Source organism: Chelonoidis abingdonii, chromosome 1 (genome assembly GCF_003597395.2).
Source record: "Chelonoidis abingdonii isolate Lonesome George chromosome 1, CheloAbing_2.0, whole genome shotgun sequence".
In the NCBI taxonomy this organism is placed as follows: domain Eukaryota; kingdom Metazoa; phylum Chordata; order Testudines; family Testudinidae; genus Chelonoidis; species Chelonoidis abingdonii.
This window is the reverse complement of record NC_133769.1, coordinates 313,992,760-314,018,752: the sequence shown is the minus strand read 5'-3', so window position 1 is coordinate 314,018,752 and position 25,993 is coordinate 313,992,760. Positions and strand designations below refer to the sequence as shown.

General features: G+C 42.8%; 1 protein-coding gene across 1 annotated transcript; it reads left to right on the top strand.

The window, feature by feature from the left end:
* The first annotated feature begins 256 nt into the window (after window positions 1-256).
* MED4 (mediator complex subunit 4) lies at window positions 257-25,993 on the top strand. The gene is made up of 7 exons (XM_032788143.2): window positions 257-352; window positions 15,516-15,582; window positions 19,496-19,666; window positions 20,407-20,464; window positions 22,620-22,706; window positions 23,603-23,734; window positions 25,216-25,993. The coding sequence occupies exons 1-7, from the start codon at window positions 276-278 to the stop codon at window positions 25,386-25,388; spliced, it is 765 nt and encodes a 254-aa protein (XP_032644034.1). The 5' UTR covers window positions 257-275; the 3' UTR covers window positions 25,389-25,993.

The following is a 25,993-nucleotide window of genomic DNA, read 5'->3' as shown; positions in this document are numbered from 1 at the left end:
TTTTCGTGCCTGCTCTGTTGTCTCCCGCCCCATCCCCGCTGCCTCGCGCTCCTGTCAGGCGGCCCCAGCGCCCCCGCCCCAAGCCTGGGAGCCGGGAGGCGAACGAGTGGCCCGGACAGCGGGGGCACCGCGGGAGGCGCGGAAGCCCTGGGGCAGGCGCTGCGGTTCAGACCTCCTCCGCCAGACGGCGCTGTGGCTCGCCTCTGCAGTTCGGCGCGGGGCCTGCTGCAGTCTCGCTGCTGCTGGCCGGGGCGGGTGGCTGCTCGGGCGCGGCGATGGCGGCGGGCGGGGAGCGGAGCAGCACGCGGGACAGGCTGCTGGCGGCGCTGGAGGATCTGGAGCTGCTGGCCAGGTACCCGCGCGCCCCGGGCCGGCTGGACTCGTTACGGCCTGACTCGCGCCGCCGCGTGGAGGGGCCGGTGGTTCCTGTGCGGCAGGGCAGCGCCGAGAGGCCCCGGTGCAGATGGAGGTGGGGGAGCCCCAGGGATGGGGGCTCTGTCCCGAGGGCGGGGGGCCCTGCCCTACAGAGCCAGCAATCCAACCAGGTCAGCCGGAGGAAGGGTGCGGGTAACTGAAAGCCCTTTCCCCGGGCATGGGCTTGAAATGTTTCTTTATCTGCTTCCTGTGCGTAAAACTAACATGCAGAATTCTCTGTCAGGTCTACCTGGAACAGGGGTTCTCAAACTTTTGTACAGGTGACCCTTTTCACATACCAAGGTCTGAGTGCAACACCCCCCTTATAAATGAAAAACACTTCTAAATATATTTAACACCCTTATAAATGCTGGAGGCAAAGCAGGATTTGGGGTGGAGGCTGCCAGCTGGTGACCTCCCTTGTAATAACCTCGTGACCCCCTGAGGGGTCCTGATCCCCAGTTTGAGAACCCCTGACATAGAATCAAATCAGTGTCACATGAGCATCTGTATGCAAACAAACATTAAAGTATGACGTGGGGGGGGAGTTGTAATAAAGATATGTTATTTCCCAAATTACTAGTAAGGTAGCTAGTTAAAAATGAAAATTTTAAACATGTGTTGCTCATATAATACTCCAAAGTATGTTAGACACTTTACAGACATCTAAGACATTTCTTTGATTTGTAACGCTTACAATATATAGACAAGATGTAGACTAAGGACTGAGAGGAAGGGATAGAACAAACTTTTTTTTAACATCTTGTGTATTTTATTGATCCTTGTCCAAAGCCTTTTTGTTTGTTTGTTTGTTTTTAGTGTTCAAAATACAGCTGTGTCTCCTTTTCTGTTTGTCTTCCTGTGGCTTGTCTATTTCTTGGAGTAGTGTGCACATCAGTTGGTCTGTGTATATCGTGCTGGTCTGCACTAAAGTTTCCCTAATGTACTTAGTGAAGTACGATTTGAAACAAACCCTCAGCAACACTTTCCTCCATTAACTCACCCATTTACTCTTGAAGTTCTTTATTTTTCTTCTATCTATTTTTCTTCTATCTCTCTTCCATGCCACAGAAATTTTTCCCACTTCTTGAGATGTTAATTATTAATTGAAAGTTTGCTGATGCCAAAGGGTCGCAAGTAGTGTCCTTTGATGTAGTCTCTCCTTCCAGAGAAGCAGGGGCTTTCTGTAGATTGCCTCCTCAAAGTAAATTGGTAACCTAATGTATTTTCCTGTTTACACGGATGATTTAATCTTTGTATATTTCTCAGTTGCTAGGAGTATGAAAATGCACTGGTCAGTTTCACTTTTGTTTTTAGTCAGTTTCTTTTTCAGATTATCATATTCTGTCACAATATCTGGGTTGAAAGTATTACAGGGAATGTCCTTGTATAAAACTATGCTTTCCATTTTGTGTTTAATCACTTATTTTGGCCTCAGATTCTATAATTGCTTGCTTTTACAAGCCTAAATTTTGGGCAAAATTTGATGTGAGATAATTGTTTCAGAATAATTTAGCAAACATCAGCAGAAGATACTTTTTTTTTTTAATCAAGACAAACCATTCTGAACTTGTTCACTTCCTGCAAACATTTATTTGAAGTAACTAGGCCCCCATGCTGCAATCTGTGATCTGTCTGGGCACATCCTAGCAACCATGTGAAACACATGCCATCAGCTGCACGCTTTATGAGAATAAGGGTCTGCCAACATGGATCAGATTGTATTATCAGAGTCTACATGAAACTATTATACAGAAATTGCCAGCCTGCTTATCTTTAACTATTGCCTCATGCCCTTTATGGAAAGGTTATACTAAACATTTAAAATGGTTCCTACCAAGATCAGATAATGATTAGGTTCTGTAAAGATGTAATTACAAAGTAATTATTCACACTCTTAAAAATGTAAACCAAATTTAAGTTGCTATTTTTTAAAAAAAAAAATACTATCCAATACAAAGAATTTGAATAAGCTAACATTTATCTGTTGGGAACTGTGTGGAAATTCAAATTCAGGTTGATGACAAATAGTCAAAGTGGAGTTTTAAATCAGCCAGTGATTGATAGAGTGAATGTGAAATGCTCACGTGCAAGATAACTGCTTTAGTCTGATCCTTGGTTCATATGCATTGATGCAAATACTACACATTACTGCCTTCTTGCCCTTTGTTTTCCCATAGATGCATATAGAAAGATTGTCAGTTCTGTGGTTAAACTCTTTGAATAAATGTTGTCACTTTCACTTAACATAAAGAAACATGCAAGATTGAGAACTGGCAACATTACATTTCCAGTCAAAATTGGTATATCTTTAAAACTGACTGTGATATACCCCCGGGATACAGTCTGGAACTGTGGGACTGCTGTGCCCCCTTAATTCTCCTCCCCGGACTCTCTCTTAAAATGCTATGCTAGTGACAAGCAGCAAAACCCCTCCAGGTGCTGGGATCACTGAGCCAACAACATGCAGGAACACACCCAGCTAATTTGCATGAATGGTTTATAAGCTACTCATGAGTTATACAGGGAGAGACACCAGTAAATCTTCCCAGCCTTGCACCCCAGTGATGTCCCATCTTACACTGCTCAAGACATGCTGATTAATTAATTTGCCTCTTTATCAAAGAATAGTGGACATGCACCAGCCTTTGTAATACAAGCAGATTCCCCCAAGGGCTTTAGACAAAGTCACTGATAAGGATAAAACATTAAAATAAGTTTATTAACTACAGAAAGATAGATTGTAAGTGATTATAAGTGTTAGGCACAAAGGTTGGTTACATAAGAAATAAAAATACAATCACAATCTAAATTCTAACTTTAACAAACTAAGCAAGATTTGGAATTAAACAGCTTTTCTCATCCCATTGGGTGTTCCAGGCAGTTTACAGTTCTTAATACACAGCCTGAATTTGCTTTTCAGCCTGGGACAAATCTCCTCAGTTCAAAGTCTTTGTCTTCTAAATGCTCTTCCAGGTATTGAGATGGGGGAGGAGGAAGGCCAAATGGTGATGTCATTGACCCTCATTTATACTTTCTTGCCAGATGCTAGAACGGGTGGGCAAACTACAGCCCACGAGCCACGTCCGGCCCATCGAACCTTCTAATTTGGCCCTTGAGTTCCTGCCAGGGAGCAGAGTCGTGGGTTTGCTGCGCTCCAGCGGGGGGCTAGGGGCTTTCCGCGTGGCTCTTGGAAGTAGCAGCGTGTTTCCCCTCTGGCTCCTAAGCATAGGGGCAGCCAGGGTCAAGGAGCTCTGCACGCAGCCTCCACCCCAAACCCCGCCCCCCACAATTCCCATTGGCTGAGAACTGTGGCCTATGGGAGCTGCAGGGATGGTGTCTGCGGACAGGGCAGCACGCAGAGCTGCCTGGCTGTGCCTCCATTTAAGAGCCAGAGGGGGGGACATGCTGCTGCTTCCAGAAAGTGCCACCTGGAGCCAGCACCCCAACCCTCTGCCCCAGCTCTGATCCCCTTTCCACCCTCTGAATGCCTCGGTCTCAGCCCAGAGCACCCTCCTGCACCCCAGACACCTCATCCTCAGCCCCACCCCAGAGCCTGCACCGCCAGCTGGAGCTCTCAACCCCCCCGTGCCCCTGCCCTAGCCCTGATTCCCCTCCAAACCCCTCAGTCCCAGCCTGGAGCACCCTCCTACACCCCAAACACCTCATCCTCAGCCCCACCCCAGAGCCTGCACCCCCAGCTGGAGCCCTCCCCCTGCACCCTGAACTCCTCATTTTGGCTCCACCTCAGAGCTCTCACCCCCCCTCCCGCACCCCAACTCCCAATTTTGTGAGCTGTCAAGGCTTGCCGTACAATTTCTATACCCAGATGTGGCCCTCAGAAAGTTTGCCCACTCATCTGCTAGAAAGATCCTTACTGTGATGTGGGGGTTCAGTAGCCCCTGTTGTGTACGTACCCTCTCTGAAGAGTGTCTGAGAGAGTGGATTCTTCTTGATGGGCCATCAACACATCAGGCTGGCCTAATTCTAATCTGTCTTGTCAGTGTTAATTGCTCTTTTGTTGCCACTGAAAGGCTAGCTGTGAGTGTTTTCAGCTCAGCACATACTTCAGTAACAAGCATATAGCAATACTTCATAACTTCACATACAATGACAGAACATGCAATTCAACAGGATATTAATGTTCAGTAGATCAAGACTTTTTAAACGATACCTCACAAAGCCATGCATTGTACAAAGCATACTATAATCATATCACAGTGGTGAATACGGGGATTCCAGGGTGCTATTTTGAGATACTGATTGTCACACTTACTCTCTTGATTTCTATTACTGTAGATGAAAGGCTGGGTTCTTTCTTCATTTGTTTCATTGCTGAAATTTTCATCCTATGTATTTCTAATTGAGGGATCACTTAGTTCACTGCTGACATTACCTGTGTGCAAGTTATTTACACCTGAATTGACATCTCATAAATGTGAGCCGCAGCCCCAGATTATTTCCAGATAGAATTGTGTGTCTCTTAAAAATCTTGCTTCTCAGTGATCTGCTGAAGAACTAACTTAGGCTGTGTCTACACTGCCACTTTCAGCACTAAAACTTTAGTCATTCAGGGCTGTGAAAAAATGCTCCCCCGAAGGACAAAAGTTTTCGCATTGAAAAGTGCCAGTATAGACAGCGTTTATTGCTGGGAGCCGTGCTCCTGGCAATAAAGCTAGCACTGCTTATTCGGGGTGGGTGGTTTTTTTTAATTGCCGGGAGAGCTGTCCCCCAGAAATAAAGCATGTCTACACTGCCCCTGCGGCTGTACTGTAACGTGGGCAGTGTAGACATACCCTTAGAGTAACTGACAAGGGTTCGCTAAACCCAGTCTCTGAAAGCCCAAGAAGTGTTACCAAATGGTTTTGAAATAAATGTGTATCTGAACATGAAATAGTTAACTGAAGAGCCTCCATAACTTTCAGAAGTACTGATATTATCTGTCACTATTAGTTTAAAACTAGTTGTACTAGAAATACCGTCCCAGTCTATTATTTCTTCTCAGTTTAAGCTTGTTCATAGCTCAGTGGTTTGAGCATTGGCCTGCTAAACCCAGGGTTGTGAGTTCAGTCCCTGAGGGGGCCATTTAGGAATTTGGGGCAAAAATCCATCTGGGGATTGGTCCTGCTCTGAGCAGGGGGTTGGACTAGATGACTTCCTGAGGTTGCTTCCAACCCTGATATTCTATGAACAATAGTATGGAGTCCATTTTATTTCTTCTCTTCCACCGTTGTTCTTTAAAGATGACTAATTTGAAAATTTTGGAGCCTGGTTGCTATTTGTTCATCTCTTCTCTGAAGAAAGCTGAGATATGAGCCCATGCCTTGTTTTTCCCCTGGTCCTTCCATAGGTCTGTTGTAATGACCTTCAGAAATAGCACTTTCCTGGCACTGTAATGGTGAATAGTTTTGAATGGATCTTAATCTTTGAATAAGTACTCTCTTGCTTACTCTCCTCAGTGCGTAACTTTTAGTTCTATTCTTGTGGAATTATAATGTAATTCTTTCTTGCGCTTCCCTATCTTGTGTAAAATTAAGGGTAGTGCTAGTGCAAGAATCATTGCATATGATAGTTTCTGGTCTTATTACTCCTCTTGCTTCTCTGTTCCTGAGCCTGCCACCACTTGTCAACGTAGCTTTATTGCTCATATCTCTTGAGGTCCCGCTTCTGGTTTGTTTGGACACTGGACTGTCTCTGGCCTTTGTCTGTGTCCTGCAGGATTTCTGTTAGTACCCAAACTTGATGTGCCTGCATATGCTTCATAAAGAGCTTCAGATGTTGTGTATTGTGTTAATTTCAAGTCTAAATGTAAAAGGTAACATTTCATATGTGATGACAAGTATTTTTCCATGCAAATAGAGAATTCACTTAAGCTTTCCTCTAGAAGCTCAGAATCTTTAAAATCTCTCTCCCATTTTCTCTGTTCAGCAGGTTTTGTTAGTGACATTTAGAAACTGCTCTAACTCTCCTCTGTCCTTTTTCCAGGAACACGAAGAATGTTTGTTTCTCCTTAATATGTTGTCATCATCACTGAGCTTGGTAACAAATTGGTAATAGGACTCTTCTGTGTTCAGATGCTCGTGTGCTATGATTTTGGGTACCCTGGTGTTCTTTATTTTTCCTTCAGTTAACCTTTTTTTTTTTTTTTAGTGAATTCATATGTGCCTCTTAATGTATTTTCTGAAAGTCTTTCATCTCTCCAAGTAGCATAGTAAATCAGATTAGGACACTTCTCTGCCAGCTAGGAACAGAGGGAGTCCTTGTAATTTGGCTTGGAGTTAAAAAAAACACTTACAAATAAGTGAGACATGGACCTGTAACATCTCCTGCTAATATGGCATCCAACTAGTTACTCAGCGTTTGAGTCCGTCCTACCTACCTTTTATATACTGCTGTTGATCTGCTGCAGTCTGGGGGGCTGAAGTATAAAATATGTTTGTTCTTTTAGCCATTCAGAGCTACTAGTTCTTTGAATGTAGAATCCTTTATTTTTATAAATAAGCTGATTTCTGATTTTTTAATTCAATTCAAATAATCAAGAGAGTCAGTCTCTAGAGTCATTTTTTTTACTGGAAATGTAATGTTACCAGTTCTTCATCTTGCACATTTCTTTTTGTTAAGTAGGGTAACAACATTTATTCAAGGGATTTATTCACAGAATAGATTGACAAACTTTCTATGTGGATCTGTGAGAAGATGAGTCAATTTTTTGTTCAGTTTATTCAACTTTTTGATTTTGGTACGGTTTGTTTAAGAGAAACTTTATTGCCAAGTTCTTTGTCGACTTACCCTATGCAAATCCATTGGAGGTAGGATGTATAAATAGTATAGAATTTGGCCTTCTTTCAAGGTTACCTCAAAGCTTTTAAAGGTTCCATCAACACACTTGTGTAAATTCATTGAAGGAAATGGGGTTGCACAGATTTGACTGACAGAACCTGGGTTCCTTTCTTCTCACACTGTTTGACCCTGAATTTAGGTTGATTGTGTGGACTTGGTAGTCTTAGTTACAGACCGAGGACCTTTGGTATGAAAATAGAGAGCCATTAAACATGGATTTCACCTTAAATACAAACATTGTTAAACATGCTGCTGATTATTTTACCAGAAACATCCAGCTACCATCCAACTTCAGAGTTGCTGAATATGTTGGTCTTTTCTTATTTTTCTCGTTGTAAAGATGTACCATAGGAATTTTGAATTTGCAGATAGTATTTTGTTTATGTATAGATAGATATACACACACACATATATACTGCTATTCTTTATAAAAAAAAAATCAAGGTAAAATTGTTCATGTGGCTGCCTGGTTAAAAGGGCTGAACTCCTATGACTTGCACAATTTATGTTGGATTTCTATGTAACTTGAAACAGCAGCAGTGAAGGAAGAAAAGTTAAATGGTCGTCTTTGCAGCAGTGAAGTCTGGTAGTGAAATATTAGATGAGAGCCAAAATGAACTGAAAACAACAAAAAAATCCCTCCATGTGAAAGCGCTACAGATCGGTAATGGAAGAGCTGATTTGGTTGGAAAGGGGTCTGTCTGGATCGGGAGACTTAGGCCTTGTCTACTCTGGCAAGTTTCTGTGCAGTAAAGCAGCTTTCTGCTCTGTAACTCCCAAGGTGTGCACACTGCCAAGCCACTTAGTGCATATAAACTGTGCAGTTGCAGCACTGTAAAAAAAAAACAAAAAAACAACAAAAAACAGACCACCCTGATGAGAGGCGTACAGGTTTCTGTGCCGGGGCTACAGCGCCACAGTACGAGTGTAGACCCCTGGTTGATTACAGCGCTGCAATTGGCCTCTGGAAGGTGTCTGACAATGCCTGTTCTCTCCTCTCTGGTCATCGGTTTGAACTCTACTGTCCTGCCTTCAGGTGACCCAACTGTGGTTCCATCCCTTAAATGCTTTGAGAATTTTGAAAGTCTCCTTCCCGTTTGCTTGGTGATACGTGCAGTGGTCTCAGCGCATTTTTCCAGGTGACCATTCCTGCTTCATGCACCAGGTGTTCCCCCAGTTGGAGCAATGCCAAGCTGCTGGACCTCATCAGCATTTGTGGAGAGAAGGCTGTCCAGTCCCACCTGCGCTCCAGCTGTAGGAATTATGATACCTAAGGACAGATTTCACGATGCATGACAGAGAGCGGCCATGATCAGGACACACTGCAATGCAAAGTCAAAGTGAAGGATCTGCAGAACGCCTACCACAAGGCATGGGAGGCAGACCGCTGCTCGGGGGCTGCACCCACTATCTGTCGGTTCTACCAAGAGCTGGACACAATACTCAGTGGTGACCACACCTCCACTGCAAAGGCCACTGTGGATACTTTGGTGGCTTGTGTGCTAGTCAAGAGTGGACGGAGCCAGCAGGAGGAAATCTTGGATGAGGATGTGGGCAGGGAGGGGGATCCAGAGGCAGAGGATGAGTCGGAGGTCAGAGATGCATACAGCCAGGAGCTCTTCTCTACCCTGGAGGATGCTAGACAGTCTCAGTTGTTGGAGCTTGGCAAAGTGCAAACAGAAGAGGAGGCCCCTGATAAGTGGTTTTGATTTTGGGAATTGCTGAAGCGAGTTGTTGGGGGCAGGAGGGTTGCAGAAAGCAGGCTTGTGTCTGTATGATGCACATACCACCACATACCTAGTCTGAGTGGCAGAACAGGGTGTTGATTGACTCCCTCACTTTACGGGAATCTGCCTCAGAAATCTTCACGACACTCTCATGGAGATACTAGGCAATCCGCCGCTGCAAATTCTTTGGCAGAGCTACTTTTTGTTTCTTTCCCCATTAAGGGTAACTTTCCCATGCCACGGTGCCATCATTGGGGGTGAGTGGGGGGAGACCATTGCTGCACACAGGCGAGCCACATAAGACCCAGGGCAGAAACCATAGTCTTGGAGAAGACACTCCCTTGAATCCCTGTTCACCTTTAGCAGTGAGATATCTTCCATAATGAACAAAGCCTGTGGAAAATGTGGGGACAGTAATGATTATAAGCTTCCCCTCCCCCTCCAATACAGTGCTGGTTCTCCCCAAGAGCCATGTGTCTAGTGTACAGTATGGTCCCAGAACACTGATTTCCCCTGCCCTTGTGGTTACTCACCATTTTGAGGCTCTTGTGGCTCACATGTGCTTGCCTGGTGTCAGCCAGTTAGTGACATATATGTGAATAGTGGCTGCGTTTTAAATCACTGAATCAGTGGTCTGTGTGTTGCAGACAGTACTGCTTCTGTAAATTGTTGCATTTTGGCTTCACAAATACGACCTTGGGAGCCCAGCCTCCCTCTTTGTTATTGCCGGCTGAACAGCTGCGCAGAATTAGAAAGCAGCCATGAAGAACTAAAGAGGACTTTGTGTGATACCATGATGCAGTCTGCGGCTGAAAAACAAGAATTTGAAGGAGTGGCGGGACATCAAGAAAAGGGACTGAAAGCAGAATGTGGCATGCCAGAATGAAGCCACGGAGCGGCTCTTAAAGGTTATGGAGCGCCAAGCAGACATGATCCAGGCGATACTAGCAATTCAAACTGAGCAGCTCTGCGCCCGCCTTCCCCCGCAGCCGCTGTTGCAAAATTCTCCCATGCGCCCGCCAGACACGGCCAACACACTCTTATCAATCTCCTGGCTCCAGTCTGTACCCACTGCATTTCACTCTTGTCGCATCACAGTCCAGCCCTGTGGACTCCCAGTACCTATTGCACTCAACACTCAACCTTCTGCAGTTTAGCCCTGCTGAAGTACAGTACCTGCTGCACTGTACTCGAAAGGATAAGGTTGCATATGATACTTGAACATACACAAATCTTTAACTGTCCCGGGATCCAACCTCCTCCTGGGGACACCGCCCTCCCGCCCTGTGCCAATGTGTTTTTTTTTGTTTGTCTCTCTCCTCCAGTTGTTTTTCAATAAAATAATTGCTTTGGTTTGAAAGCAATGTTTATTCCATTAATTGAAAGCAAACAGAGCCCTGCAAAGCAACAGGCAATTTTCTTAAAGCTTCACTGTGCAATCACAGTTACCTCCTAGCATTACAAGCACTGCACTCCCGAGCATAGTAACAAATATTAGTGGCTTTCCGCTTCAGATTGCGCCTGAAGGCATCCCAGATCCCTGTGGTCCAGTGCTCCGCCCCTCTAATAGCCCTGGTCTCTGACTGTTCAAATTCAGCCTCCAGGTGCTGAGCTTCAGTGGTCCAGCCCCTGAGTGAAGCTTTCGCCCTTCCCTTCACAAATATTATGGAGCATACAGCACGCGGCTATAAGCATAGGAATATTGTCATCGGCCAGGTCCAACCTCCCATATAGGCAGCATCAGCGGGTCTTTAAATGGTCAAAAGCACACTCAACAGTCATTCTGCACTTGCTCAGCCTGTTATTAAACCACTCCTTGCTGCTGTCGAGGTTCCTCATGTATGGCTTCTTAAGCTACGGCATTAAAGGGTAGGCAGGGTCTCCCAGGATCACAGTGGGCATTTTGACTTCCCTTACAGTGATTTTCTGGCCTGGGAAGAAAGTCCCTGCTTGCAGCTTCTTGAACAGGCCAGTGTTCTGAAAGATGCATGTGTCATGCATCTTTCTGGACCCGCCTCCATTAATGGCCGTGAAATGTCCACGGTGATCCACAAGCGCCTGAAGAACCATAGAGAAATACACTTTCCAATTAATGTACTCAGTGGGTAGGTGGTCTGGTGCCAGAATTGGAATATGTGTGCCATCTATCCTCCCCCTTTCCCCTTCTGGCTGCCCGCAGTTAGGGAAGCCCATTTGTGCACAGCCGTTCACAATGTCACACATGTTGCCCAGAGTCATGGTCTTTCGGAGCAGGATGTGATTAATGGCCCTGCACACTTCTGTCAACACGAATCCAACGGTCAACTTCCCCACTCCGAAATGGTTAGCGACCAATTGGTAGCAGTCTGGAGTAGCCAGCTTCCACAATCTAGTCGCCATGCACTTCTCAAACGACACAGTAACTCTCATTCTCGTGTTCTTGCGCCACAGGGCTGGGGCAAGCTCATCACACAGTCCCATGAATGTGGCTTTCCTCATCCGAAAGTTCTGCAGCCACTGCTTGTCATCCCAGGTGTGCATGATGATGTGATCCCACTAGTCAGTGCTTGTTACCTGAGCCAAAAAGCGGCATTCCACTGTGGTCAGCATGTCTGTGAATGCCACAAGCAATCTCTTGTCATAGCTACTATGCGTGGTGAGATCACTGTCGCACTTCTCTTGCCTTGGTAGTTTAAGGAACACCTCCACTGCCACTTGTGATATGTTAGTAAGAGCGAGCAGCATATTGGTCAGCAATGCGGGATCCATTCCTGTAGATCAAAGAGGCAGAGTGCACTGTACACAAATCATTGAAAGATGGTGCCAAATGCAGACAGAAGCACAGGGATTGCTGGGATGCGAAGCATTGCATCACAGGGCATTGGGACCTCCTCCGCCTTCCCACAACTCTTAATGGCAGAAGAGGAAGAGATGCTATGTGGGATAGCTGCCCAGAGCGCAGTGCTCCCAGTACTGATGCAAGTGATGCAAGTGTGAACACGCTATTTCGCAGGCAGCTGACAGTGTGAACACACAACAGCAGTTTGCCTTCAGCGCTCTCTGAGTGGTGACGTAACTTTGCCAGTGTAGACATACTCTTAGAGCTAAGACTCCACTACTCATAAACAGTCTCCGGCTCAAATTGAACCCATTGTGGTAGACTGGAATTAACTGCATTTTGGCTATTTAGTGATCTGAGAAATTAATTGATGGCAGGTCAGTTCTTATTGAATTCATACCCGTGTCTTGTAAACCACCATAACAATTGGCAAGAGGCTTGGCAGACTTGGAGATGCTAAGAACTGAGAATCTTATCCAGAGTCCATGGAAATCAATGGAAAGTCTTCCATTGATTTAATTGGGCTTTGGATTTGACATGGTGTTCGTAAACATATTTCTTTACCTGTGTTACAATTTATGATTTTTAAGGTTGATGATGTCCCTTGGAACTCTTTCTACTGGTGTCATACTTATGCCGAGAGGATGTCAGCCTGGCACCTTTCATAAATACAAATGTCACTTAAAATAACAGAAAGTACTTCTGAAATTGTCTTATTCACATTCTTAAATTGAAAGCCCTGTGCCAAAGTTTTTAAGTCCAAATTTACATTGATCTTTCCTCATATGTTTGTAAAATCTAATTAGTTTTTTTACTCAAAAATAAAGACTTAGATACTTTTAGGTTTTTCAAGGGGTTGTCTTAAATACTGAAATACTTAAGATAAAAATTAGGGCTGTCGCGTGATTAATCACACTTTTAAAGAATAATGGAATCCATTTATTTAAATATTTTTGGATGTTTTCTACATTTTCAAATATATTGATTTCAGTTACCACACAGAATATAAAGTGTACAGTGCTTACTTTATATTTATTATTTTTGATTACAAATATTTGCACAGTAAAAAACAAAAGAAATAGTATATTTCAGTTCACCTAATACCAGTACTGTAGTACAATCTCTTTATCATGTAAGTTGAACTTACAAATGTAGAATTATGTACAAAATAATAACTGCACTCAAAAATAAAACAATGTAAAACTGGAGTCCCCTCACTCCTTCTTCTTGCTCAGCCAATTGCTCAAACAAGTTTGTTTACATTTGCAGGAGATAATGCTGCCCGCATCTTGTTTACAATGTCACCTGAAAGTGAGAACAGGTGTTCGCATGGCACTGTTGTAGCCTATGTCGCAAGATATTTACGTGCCAGATGCGCTAAAGATTCATACATCCCTTCATGCTTTAGCCACTCTTCCAGAGGACATGCGTCCATGCTGATGATAACCCAAAGCAGTGTGGACCGACGCATGTTCATTTTAATCATCTGAGTCAGATGCCACCAGCAGAAGATTGAGTTTGTTTTTTGGTAGTTCGGGTTCTGTAGTTTCCACATTGAAGTGTTGCTCTTTTGAGACTTCTGAAAGCATGCTCCACACCTTGGCCCTGTCAGACTTTGGAAGGCACTTCAGATTCTCAAACCTTGGATCGAGCACTATAGCTATCTTTGGAAATCTCACATTGATACCTCCTTTGCGTTTTGTCAGATCTGCAGTGAAAGTGTTCTTAAAATAAACAACATGTACTGCAGGGCCGGCTCCAGGCACCAGCTCAGCAAGCAGTGCTTGGGGCGGCCAAGGGGAAGGGGCAGCACGTTGGGCTCTTCGGCGGCAGGTCCCTCGGTCCCTCTGAGAGGGAAGGACCTGCTCGCGCGAATGCTCGCTTTCGAATGGAAAAGGTGTGCTGCAGTAGGAGCTGCCGCGCGATCGCAATTCGCAGTCTATCTATTTTGTTTTTTGTCACGCCTTGAGACGTGCTAAAGAACCATGGAGCCGGCCTCTGATGTACTGGTATCATCTCCCATACCATATGATCATGCATAATACTCAATGAAATATATGGCAGAATGCAGGTAAAAAGCAGAAGACATACATTCACTCCAAGGAGTTCAGTCACAAATTAATTAACACATTTTTTTTAACGAGCATCATCAGCAATGGACGCATGTTCTCAGGAATGGTGACGAAGCATGAAGGGGCAAACGAATTTTAGCATATTTGTACGTAAATACCTTGCAATGCCAGCTTCAAAAGTGTCATGTGAACGCCTGTTCTCACTTTCAGGTGACAGTAATAATTTCACTATGATCCTGGATGATGAGATGGGTTGCCACCCTCCAGAAGTTTGCAGATGACACTAAACTGGGAGAGTGGTAGATACGCTGAAAGGTAGGGATAGGGAATACAGAGGGATCTAGACAATTAGAAGATTGTGCCAAAAGGAAATCTGTTGAGTTCAACAAGGACAAATGCAGAGTCCTGCACTTAGGATGAAGAATCCCAGCACTGCTACAAGCTGGGACCGACTGACTAAGTGACAGTTCTACAGAAAAGGACCTGGGATTACAGTGAACGGAAGCAGGATATGAGTCAACAGTTGCCCTTGTGCCAGGAAGGCTAATATTGGGCTGCATTAGTGAGCATTGCCAGCAGATCGAGAAGTGATTATTTCCTCTATTCGGTGCTGGTGAGGCCAATTTGGAGTATTGCATCCAGTTTTGGGCCTCCTGCTACAGAAAGGATGTAGAACAATTGGGAGACCAGCGGAGGAGGCATGAAAATGATTAGGGGCTGGGGCACATGATTTATAGGAGAGGCTAGGAAACTGAGCTTATTTAGTCTTAGAAAAGAAGAGTGATGGTGGATTTGATAGCAGCCTTCAACTACCTATAGGGAGACTCCAAAGAACAGGACTAGGCTGTTCTCAGTGTGGCAGAATGACGAACAGGAGCATATGGTCTCAAGTTGTAGTGGGGGAGGTCTAGCTTGGATATTAGGAGATACTTTCATAGGAGGATGGTGAAGCCAGCTGGAATGGCGTACCTAGGAAGGCTGGGAATCTCCGATCCTTAGATGGGTTATTAAGTCGGATTCGACATCACACTCCCCTCGCTGGAGTAGCCATCGACTTAATTGGGGTATGGTCCCTCCCGTAGCAGGCGGTTGGACTAGGTGACCTCCTGAGGTCTCTTCCAGCCCTAATCTTCTATGTGTCTGTGAAGAAGCAGGCAGCATTATGTCCCGTAAATGTGAACAAACTTGTTTGTCTGAGCAATTAGCTGAACAAGAAGTAGGAAAATCTACATTTGTAAGTTGCACTTTCACCAGAAAGAGATTGCACTACAGTACTTGTATGAGATTAATTGAAAAATACTGTTTATCATTTTTACAGTGCAAATATTTGTATTAAAAATAATAATATAAAGTGAGCACTGTACATTTTTATTCTGTGTTGTAATTCAAATCAATATATGTAGAAAAACATCCACAAATATTTAGTAAATTACAATTGGTATTCTGTTGTTTAACAGTGCGATTAAAAGTGTGATTAATCATGATTAATTTTTTTAGTTAATTGCCTGAGTTAACTCCAATCAATCGGCAGCCCTAATAAAAATACAATGTCACTAGTATACTTTTGAAACTCATTGGGGACAATCTCACCTAATTTCTAAACAGTAGTTTAGAATCTTGTTTACAATGCAAATTTCATTTCAGGGAACTGATTGAAATTTTGGCAATTTCAAGAAACCAGAAACTCCCACAACCAGGAGAGGAGAGCCAGGTAAACAAATTTTCTTAAATATTTCTCTAGGTAGTTAACCTCCATATTCAGCCTTTTTCTCCCTACGAGGCCTAGCATTCAGGCTAACTGTGTGGTATGAAATTTTTAGCAACACTAATATTTGAAAAGTTTAGTGGTGAGGGCCCAATCCTGCTTCCAGGGAAGTCAGTGACAATGCCCCTTCCCTCTCCCACCCAGTGAGCCAAGGACTTTGCCCTGAGTTTGTAAATGCTAGTTGTGTTCAATAGGACTGAAATCCTATGAAATGTGAGAGCAGTGGTTTAACAGACTGTTCAGTATGTTGCGTTTCCAGGGTTTTATTCAGTCTCCTGCTGTGCTTGTATGTACTTCAAGGGCTGAAGAGCAGCTTCTTGCTAACCCCTGTCCCAGTCCACGTACACTCCTTAAACACTGCATGTGCCTTGAGCACTGGCGGCAAGCAGCATAAATATTCTGGATAAGGAGCTTATTAGATGGTTTGTCAAGTGCTGGTCTGTAGAGTTCTGAAGAAAATTGTAGCTAGACTATTTCCTTTTGTGATCCTTAGTCCTGATGATCTTCATTCGCTCTTGGTCTGGCACTTCGTCAAAATCTCAGCCAGTTCTGTCCCTCTGCGGTTTGAGGGTGGATTTTTGTGTGTGTTGGACTGTCCAATTATTTGATATCTTTATGGAAATAAACCCCTGCTACATAGAGAAAGGAGACTGAATTACATCTTTCCCGGCCACTTAAAACAGGCCACCTAAGGTAGCTGACAGTATCAGAAGATTTTTCTCGAAGGGGCCATCGAGATTGAAATCAGCAAAGATTAAATATGTGAATACATGTAGTACTAGTTTCAGTTATTTACATACAGTTAATCTTTCCCTTATTATCTACTGTAATTTATTCTGTCACAATAGCTTCCAGATCAAACTTTTACTCTTACAAATCCAAAGATGTATTTGTAATGGGACATGCTATGAATCCAATTTGTGCTCTGAAAAATCAAGCTGTGTTCTCTAAGGATTGTACATCCTTGCTTGTAACAAAGATTTTGTAAGCAGAGTTTAACTGAAAATTGTGTAGATGTATGAAGCAGAATAAACTCCATTGCATTGGCTCTGTGGTGCTGAACAGAAGTAAAGACTTTATCAAAAGAGTAAACAGACACAGCTAGAGGACTCACAAAGAACATACCTTGACTAAAGGGATACTTCTGTACAGTTTGTGGATTACAGCTAAGCTTTAGATGAAACCAGTGGCCCTGCTGTGAACTGCCCTCACTACTATGTCTTGCAAAGTAACTCTTCTGAAAATGAAGGAAGATGGCTCTGAGGTCCAGCATATTTAGTGAGAGGGCTAGTCATACCATATTACATTTGAGGGCATAGTAACTTCTAGTTTGGTTGTAAATCTTTTTTAGCAATGAGTTGATGGCTGTGCACTGCTGGAGTTGGTGCCAGCTTGGGCTGCTTGTGTTAAAACAGCCTACTAGTGGGCATTTAGCTTTGGACAGTCAGTGCCCATAGTGTAAGGGAGCTTGGTTCCCTCTCATAATCATACAACACAGTGGGTCATTCTTACTGTTCACCAGAAACTTCCTACTTTCTTTGTTGGCAACAGAAATACTTAATCCAGGGGTCTCAAACACACAGCCCGCAAAGTTATTTTCTGTGGCCCGCGAGCTCCTCACAGCCCCGCCACCATCCTCCAGCATTTACCTAGAGTGGCTCTGGCCTGGTGTGCATCAGGGGCAGGGCAAGCTCCCTTCTTGACTGTCTTCCCTGCCCCCGCGCCGCTCCAGGAAGCGGAAAGAACATGGGGGAAGAGGCGCGCAGGGGCATGTGTCGATGTTGCTTCAGGCACTGCCTCCAGCAGCTCCCACTGGGTGTGGTTCCCCATTCCCGGCCAATGGGAGATGCTGGGGGCGGTGCCTGAAGCAACAGCAACACACCCCTGTGCCCTTGCTCCTCCACATTCCAGCTGCTTCCCAGAGCAGCACAGGGGCAGGGCGGGCAGGCAGGGAGGGAGCCTGCCCTGCTCCCAGTGCACGCTGGGCCAGAGCCCGCCCCCCCGAGCCCATCCTGCAGTCAAACCACCTGCCCTGACCACCTGCCCTGACCCCCCGCCGCACCCTGCACCCCGACCTCCTGCCACACCCCTCCTGCACACCAACCCACTGCCCTGAGCCCCATGCCGCACCCCAACCCCTACTGTATCCTGCACCCTGACCCCCTTCCCTGACCCCTCTGCTGCACCGTGCACCCCTCTTGCACCCCAATCCCCTTCCCTGAGCTGCCTGCCGCCCCCTGCACCTGACCCCCCTGCCCTGAACCCCCACTGCACCCCACACCCCTCCTGCATCCCAGCCCCCTTCCGTGAACCCGACCCCCTGCCCTGAACCCACTGCCACACCCCGCACCTCTCCTTAACCCAAACCCACTACCCTGAGCCCCTGCCACACCCCACACCCCTCCTGCACCACCTGGGGGGAGGGAAGAGGTGGGGATTTCAGGGAAAGGATTGAAATGGGGGCAGGGAAGGGGTGAGAAGAGGTGGGGCAGGGGTGGGGCCGAGGGTGGTGGCGGGGGAGGTGTCAGTAATGCAGCCCTCGGGCCATTGTACTAGTCCTCATGTGGCCCTCGTGGTCATTTGAGTTTGAGACCCCTGACTTAGTCAATCTAGAGTGGCACATGGAATCAGAGTTCTAAATCTCAGCTTCTGAATCAGCAGAATTTGGAGTGCCACAGAGATAGCACAGGAAGCTCTCCATGGAATAGACACAGTACTCATGCTGACTGAAGGAACACTGTTGATAAGCTCTGGAAGAGATGTGAGCTTGATGTAACATAAGTCAAGGACTCCCCTAGTCCACCCAAAAGAACCATTATTTTCATTTGGCATTTCCTTGTACTTCTAAAATAAACCTTATGGTTTTGGACCAAAAATAAATGTATTAAATTTGCTAGCTTTGGTTTAGTTATCACTAATCTACGTATGTGTGAAACCTACTAACAGTTGTGCTAGTAGTGATGAAATGAGCACATTCCAGATCTGCAGAGATTTTACTGCTTAAAACACAGATTCCTCCACTTTTAAAAGTGATGCACTTGGCACAAACTGTTTCAGACTGCGCTTTTTAAATCTAAATGTCTAGAATTGTCAGCTTCACTGTGACTGGAGTATACCTGTCATGTCAGTTTGCTAGAGGTAAAATATTTTTTCTAAGAATGTACTACATTTAGGGTGTTCTAGTTAATACTCAGGTGATGAGCTAGTACGTTCAGGGCTGAGTTTCGTATATTCAGCAGTGGCATAATTAACAGTGCTGGGGCTGAAATGTTCATAACCAGCATTAAGAATTAATGATTTATTAGATGAATGAGGAAAACTGGCATCTTTCTTAGTACTCTTGTTTCCATGTTTTTGGCAGCAGTCCCATCAAGATAAGTCCATCAGTTGCATGGGTTGTTGTACCCTAATTTTGCTAAACTGAGAGCCAAATTGGTAGCTTCTCTGGAATCCAAGAAACACACATGCTTTTCAGATCTGCATGTTCAGATTTAATATTGAAACTTGTATCTTCCTTGACAGATGAATGGAAAGTTCTAGTTTGCATTCATCAATAAAATCCTCCAGCATACCAGCTTTGGTACAAATAAATACTTTATTAGGTACATGTTAGCACATGGCATACTTGACCTACCTTCAAGTTGCAGTTTGGGCTATCTGAATTCTTCCCAAGTAGAAGAGTCAGAAACTTCATTTTATTTTAAATATGTTTTGTCTTGGAGAATACAACAAAATCAGTGTGAATACCCCAAAACTGACTTCTGCTGTCCCTCCTACTATTGGATTTCTCTTCATAGTGCAGTTGTGGATTTTGTAATAAATCAAGCTAAATAAGTTACATAAATACTTTATCTGACAGATCCTTGAGTTGCTCATTCAGAGAGATGGAGAGTTTCAGGAATTAATGAAACTGGCACTTGATCAGGGGAAAATTCATCATGAAATGCAGCTATTAGAAAAAGTAGTCGAAAAGAGGGACAGTGATATTCAGCAGCTACAAAAACAGCTGAAAGAAGCAGAGCATATACTGGTAAGTCTATAGGTGAAGTGTTTGCTTTTGAGAGTTGCTGATTGGGAGTGGTTGTGCATAACACGCAGTTGTGGAAAAAACAAAAATTTTAGTTTAAGAAGATTAAATATATGATTTCTTCTTGAAAGCTTGGAAATTATGCTTTCGGTAGCCAGAGTTAATTAAAGTTACTTGCTTTTTGGAAAGGCTGTAATGGTAATTTTCATTCAATCTATATTACTCTTCCTTCTTAATAATTTTACACTCCACCCAGTCTGTTTTCACAATTTGAAAGATTTGTAGTGAAAATAACAGTTATTGTAAATAATAGGTGAAGTGTGGAAAATCAAACCACTGAAGATGAGTGCTGATTAAATGAGGAAAGAATAGAAGGAGCAGATGAATTTTGGACTTCACATTTTGGCCTAATCCCTTGAGAAAATAGGCGACCCTTTGAGCAACTTGGACTAGTGAAAGCAATAGGAGCCCTTCCTGGATATCTGTGAGCATCACAACTGATAGAGGATGGTAGTTATTTAATTTATCTGACATTCTAGAGGCATTACTGTGCTATGTGCTCACATAGTAAGAAGAACTTTATTTAAAACACTGGTATATTTTGAAAACATTCACTGTATAATAAGATGTTGATCTGATCTTTGTTTTAGAGGTAGTTTTTAATAGGATAAGTGGACAAATTCACAGGGCCCCTTTGAGCTTAAGGTTACAAATTAATGAAGCATTTTTTCTTTAATAACTAGGCAACAGCTGTTTATCAAGCAAAGGAAAAACTAAAATCAATAGAAAAAGCAAGAAAGGGTGAGTATCAATAGTTTATTACAATATTCTGATGCTTTGAAAACGATATAGCTGTAAGTAATTTATCTGGAGTTCTATGTAAGCATGTAGGTTGTTTTCTTTTAATTGTATCACATAATAGTTTAAGACTTAAAATCTGTGTAAAATGTTGCATGTGTGTAAGAGTTTTCCATTCAGTTTGGAACCTCTAAATCTTAGAGGATTTTGAAAGGCTGGAGTTGTGTGAGGTTTTATTTTGAAAGGGGGTGTGTGTGTGTGTGTGTGTGGTGTGGAAACGTTATATCATAGTTTTAAGGTGTAGCTCAAATACATTTCCACGTAGTATAAATTTCTGTGCTCGTTTTGCTTTAGTAGTAATGCATATGGTTAGCTTAGTTTGTCACACAAGGCACTTCCCCTAATATGCTGGTCTACAGTTTGTATCCAGTCTTTTTTTGGAGGGGGAGGGGAGAGCATGGCGTTTTGTTTTGTTTTTTTTAAATAAATATGAACAATATTACTTACTAAAATCTGTGTCTTGCCTCAGTACTTGTATAGTACTTGCAGTAAACCTGTAGTACTTGCACAGCTAAGCTAGTCGTTTTTACAAAATAGGTGGGAAGGTATTTTATAGGTATTTATAATATCTTTATAGTTATTTGTGACTTTTTCATTTAAAATGATCTCAGGGCATTTCACAAATTATACATTGCTTGAAATGTAGTCCCTTATGGAGTAGAGAGTGACTGCCATCTGGAACGTGTACACTGCATGACAGTAGGAGAAAAGGAGAGAGAAGTTTATTAAGTATACTAGGGGGCAAGTCCCTACTATAACAAAAAATGCTATGGCATCTTACAACCAGCTTCTGTATGGGTACTAAAAGTCTCCTATGAAAGATCCACCTAGCTCTTATACAGACTTTTTTAATCAGAAGATCTCAGTGTACTTTACAGAGTAGACTGCGTGGAAATCAGTCTACCTCACAAGGCTGAAAAACTTAGCTGACTTTTGTGATATTTGAATCTGTAGTTTTGGAGTCAATATATTGCAAACCAGGTCCTTCTGTTAAGCTGTTTGTGACAGACTGACAGTATCCTGTAATGTCCTGGACAAACTTCCTGGAATTAAGATAAACTTTATTGAATTAGGTTAAACCTTATTGAATTAGGTTTAATACCTTTGGGATCCAATGTATTAAAAACGCAAGTGTGTGTGTGTGTGTTATTGTGGAATTGTATGTAGCTCCTCTAGGAGAAGGAGGGGGATGATAATGCAATTCTTCAGGTTATCAGCCCTATGAAGCCACCCCCTGGAGAGGTGCACATGTACTAGTTCAAACTGGATTCTCTGGGGACCAACAGACAAAGAAAGGGTTTTTGGATAAAGAGCCTGGTTTAAAATAGGCTTATAGCCTTCTTCCTGAGCCAGCAGATGGACAGGACCTCTGCTGTATGGAGGGCCCCATTCCTTAGGGATGGATTGAAAAGACTTAGCCTGCTGAGGCCCCATAAGACAGTGTGCTTGTTCTGAGCTGAAGCCCTGATGAACTTGAAACCACAAGGAAACCCTTGGGTTGGGTACTGAAGGACTGCTCCTATCAGAGCCCTTGTTAGGGTTCGGATGATCTGGTAAGCTTATTGCCATGTGCGTAGGTTCTTTTATGGTTGTGGTTGTTTTCTCTGTAGTACTTTTAACAAGAATAAAATAGGCTTGCATAGGAAGAACTCTGTGATACCTTAAAACTGTGGGCAATTACTCTGTTAGTATCTGAAAAGAAAGCCAGCAGGCCAGCTTAGGCAACCTGTCTCTCTGCTGGGAATAATACCGTAAAGGCAGGGAACTGTTCAGCCTGGACATACTCATCTCTCTCCCTTCTGACCAGGGTATCTCCACTCAAGAGGTGATGGCCAGAGGAGCATGAAGTCTTGAGTTGGTTGCCCTTGCTGGGCCACAGAGGGGAAATACAGGTGCATTTGCCCTGAACTGTGACACTGTCCTCTGCAATGCCTGCATATTGAGGATACCCTTGAAGTTCTGTTAAAATTTTACATTGTTGATCTCTATTTGGAATATCAAAGTGTTAAATAATCTAAAACTATCAAATCAGGCAATCTCTTGAGAGTATGCCCATCAGGGCGCATTTCCCTTGTTAACTTCTTTTCCCCTTTCACAGGTGCTATTTCATCTGAAGAAATAATTAAATATGCCCACAGGATTAGTGCCAGCAACGCTGTTTGTGCTCCTCTGACATGGGTACCAGGTAAATTTCATGTTTGACAAATAAGCTATATGAGTTTGTTGTACTTTCATTGATGGCATGACATGGAAATGTGCTTTCATGTTAATATAGGAGCAATAATTAAACACCACCATTTAGTATTTGTGTCATGACAAATGGTATTTTGCTTGGATTTTATATAGCTTTCCAATATTAAAAAAAGTTTTTTTCCTCTTGAGATACTTATTTTTTTCCTTGTTGAATACCTTGGAGTAAAATTTTGTGGAAATTTTGTATGTGGCTTTAAATAGCTACAAAACTCACAGCTCCTGGACTCCTTTAATAAGTTGGGACTATATGTCCTCCATTGAATCCTTGTTTTGTGTGGGGTCCAATTCAAGGTCTTGGTCCTAATTAAAGCCATTAATGGGTCAGAACCAGGTTATATTAAGGACTGTCTCTTCATTCACATTCCTCTGACACCACTGCACTCATCAGGGATTTGGAAACGATGTGAATAGAAATTATTGGGAGCCAGGGGCAAGGAATGTTCAGTGATGGGTCCTAGCCCCCCTGCAGCAGATCCTCTCCCTGTCCTCCTGCAGCAGATCAGAATATTTATTTAGCTAAAGAGCAAGGCGAAGAACAGAAATGAAGTCTTGCTAATAGTAGCAATGAGAACAGAGAGATATCTTCTGCTACAGTGAGTTTTTTGTGTACTTCTTTTTGCCAACCTTGAGTAAATGAAGATTGTAAATGGAGAATGTATTTGGGTTTAATTTCTCACAGAACATGTGTGCTTCCCATTGCTGATATGAACAATCAACACAGTTTTCTGTTAAAAAGCATTGAAGAAAAAGACTAGCACTAAATAGCTGGTAGTTATCTTGCAGATGTTAGCTTTGTTTTAATCATATAAAAAACTATTTGTTTTTAAGGGGACCCACGCAGGCCATATCCTACAGATTTGGAGATGAGGAGTGGCCTTTTGGGTCAGATGAACAACCCATCCACTAATGGAGTTAATGGACACTTGCCAGGGGATGCACTTGCAGCAGGCAGACTGCCAGGTGATGGAACTACTCAGATGTTTATGCAATGAATAAAAGAAATGTCATAACCATAGCAATTAGGAATTTAATTCACTCCAAAGTGTCCCTCAGTGTTGGCAAGACAGAACTAAAACAGCTACAAATTCTGGCTGACGCGCAGTGGATTAGTTCCCTGGCATTAAGGGATTAGTAACAAAGTAAGCAGTTTGAAAAGTTGGCACGGTGATGTAGAAGAGCAAGAGAAAATGTATTCTATTTGTCCCACTGCTAAATCTTATTGAGATAACTGGATCATATTGGCAAACCAGTGGAAAAAATTTCACTCACGAAAGGAGAAATATGTAGGCTTTCAGCTTCCGATCCATTTCTGTGTAATTTCTAGTAAACTGATTATTTTAAAATCACACATTAAAATATGGAAAACTTTCAGAGCAAATTACTACTTTCTTAGCAGTGAAAACAAATATATTGTCTTGAGTCATGGAAGGGAAGTTCAGATATGTATGAAGTCAGAAGACTTTTTCCCCTTCTTTAATTTGTAGTCTATATCAATAGAATAACAAATGTGTTTAGAAGTTCCAGATCTAGAACTGGTGAACTAATATTTACCACTTAAGATAAATTCTTATTGACAAAACCAATTTAAATACTGTGGTGTTTTGTATGTATGAATTAAGGATTAATTCCTTAATACTTGATTATTGAAATGGCCAGTAACAGTGATCTTACTTGGATTCAGTCATGATTGCTAAACTATATTCTGGTTTAAAAATATTACTAGTGAACTAAGAATACGGTTATGCTAGGTGATCGGTGGTCTTTACTTTTCCAGGAGTTGACTAAAGAACAAAATGTCTATATTGAAGTTAAAAAGATCTTTTGGTTCCTGTCTGTCTAACCATTTGTAGTAATGAACAATTTATTTTCAAAAGTTAAGATAGTTACCGTGGGACACCTCTAAAACCAATAGTGTTATTGTAGGTGTTCTAAAGAAACTGTGTTTGTATAAATACTGGGCTGGAAACCAGAAATTCAGTTCTGCTCCTGGCTGTGAAGTCTTGGGCAAGTCACTTGGCCTGTGTCCTGAAAGGTGAAATGCAGGTGATAACATTCACTTATTTCTCAGCAGTCTTGTGAAGGTTAATTAATGTTTGAACAGGCTGTGAAGCTATAAAGCACTGTGCAAACATTATTTTGATATTTTTAAATTAGTGTGATCACTGCAGAGAAGGGTGGATTCTGTTCTATCAAAGTAATACCTCTGATGGAACAGGCCTTACAGTGTTAAAATGGCTCATTTATAAGTGACTTCAGCTGACTTGTTTAAAAATTCAAGAATGAGGATTGGGAGAATAGTTTGGCACTGAAAACAAAACTTTTGAAAATGTTTTTAACAGGACATGCAGCTGTGCCTGTTTTCAGATGCATGGGCTTCTCCATTTAAAAGGCAGATATTGAGCTAATGATTATGCTACCAAATCATTGTATTTATTTTTCAGATGTGCTTGCTCCTCAATATCCCTGGCAGTCAAGTGATATCTCAATGAACATGCTACCTCCTAATCATAGCAATGACTTTATGTTGGAGCCTCCAGGACACAATAAAGAAAATGAAGATGATGTAGAAGTTATGTCAACAGACTCCTCAAGCAGCAGTAGTGACTCAGATTAAGTACCGAAAAGGGACAACATCCCAACCAAATAGACTTTTATTTCCTCTGGTGAAGGCAAGTTGAACACTGTTCATCAAAAGCTGCAATACCAGCCTGATACGTTGGCTTCATTGTGCAGTGAGAAGACACAGCCTGTTTAGATCTAGAATGGTGATTTTAAAATGGTGAACTCTTCGTTGCTCTAGATATTATCCACTAGATGCTCAATTAAAACAAGCAAAAATTGGTGATAACTTTCTGCTGGGGAGAGCTTTGCCAGTTTTCCAGTGACTGTTTTTTGTAAATTGTATATTTTTTTTACTATGCATTAGACAAAATAAGTTTCTGGAAAAGAAGCTGTAAGGGGAATCCCCTTGGATGTTTGTTAATAACTTCACTCTTTTGATAATAGCCTTTCTGTTAAGGCACAAAAAATGTGTACAGCTGTGTAGATTTTAAAAGTTGGCTGCTTTGTTAGCTACTGCCAAAGCTCAAGTGTTTGGTCATCTTATGTGTTATGAGAACGAAAATGTGATGTGACCATAAGCTGTTATACAAAAATATTTTTGTAATTATTGTAATATATAGTGAATTTGTTATAAATAAAAAACTCAACTTTGATGTA

Bases quoted from the DNA above. Each gene is read 5' to 3' on its own strand.
- MED4 (XM_032788143.2), top strand. From the start codon at position 276: ATGGCGGCGGGCGGGGAGCGGAGCAGCACGCGGGACAGGCTGCTGGCG. The intron at 353-15,515 runs GTACCCGCGCGC...ATTTCATTTCAG, and splicing joins GATCTGGAGCTGCTGGCCAG to GGAACTGATTGAAATTTTGG. The intron at 19,667-20,406 runs GTAAGTCTATAG...TTTAATAACTAG, and splicing joins AAGAAGCAGAGCATATACTG to GCAACAGCTGTTTATCAAGC.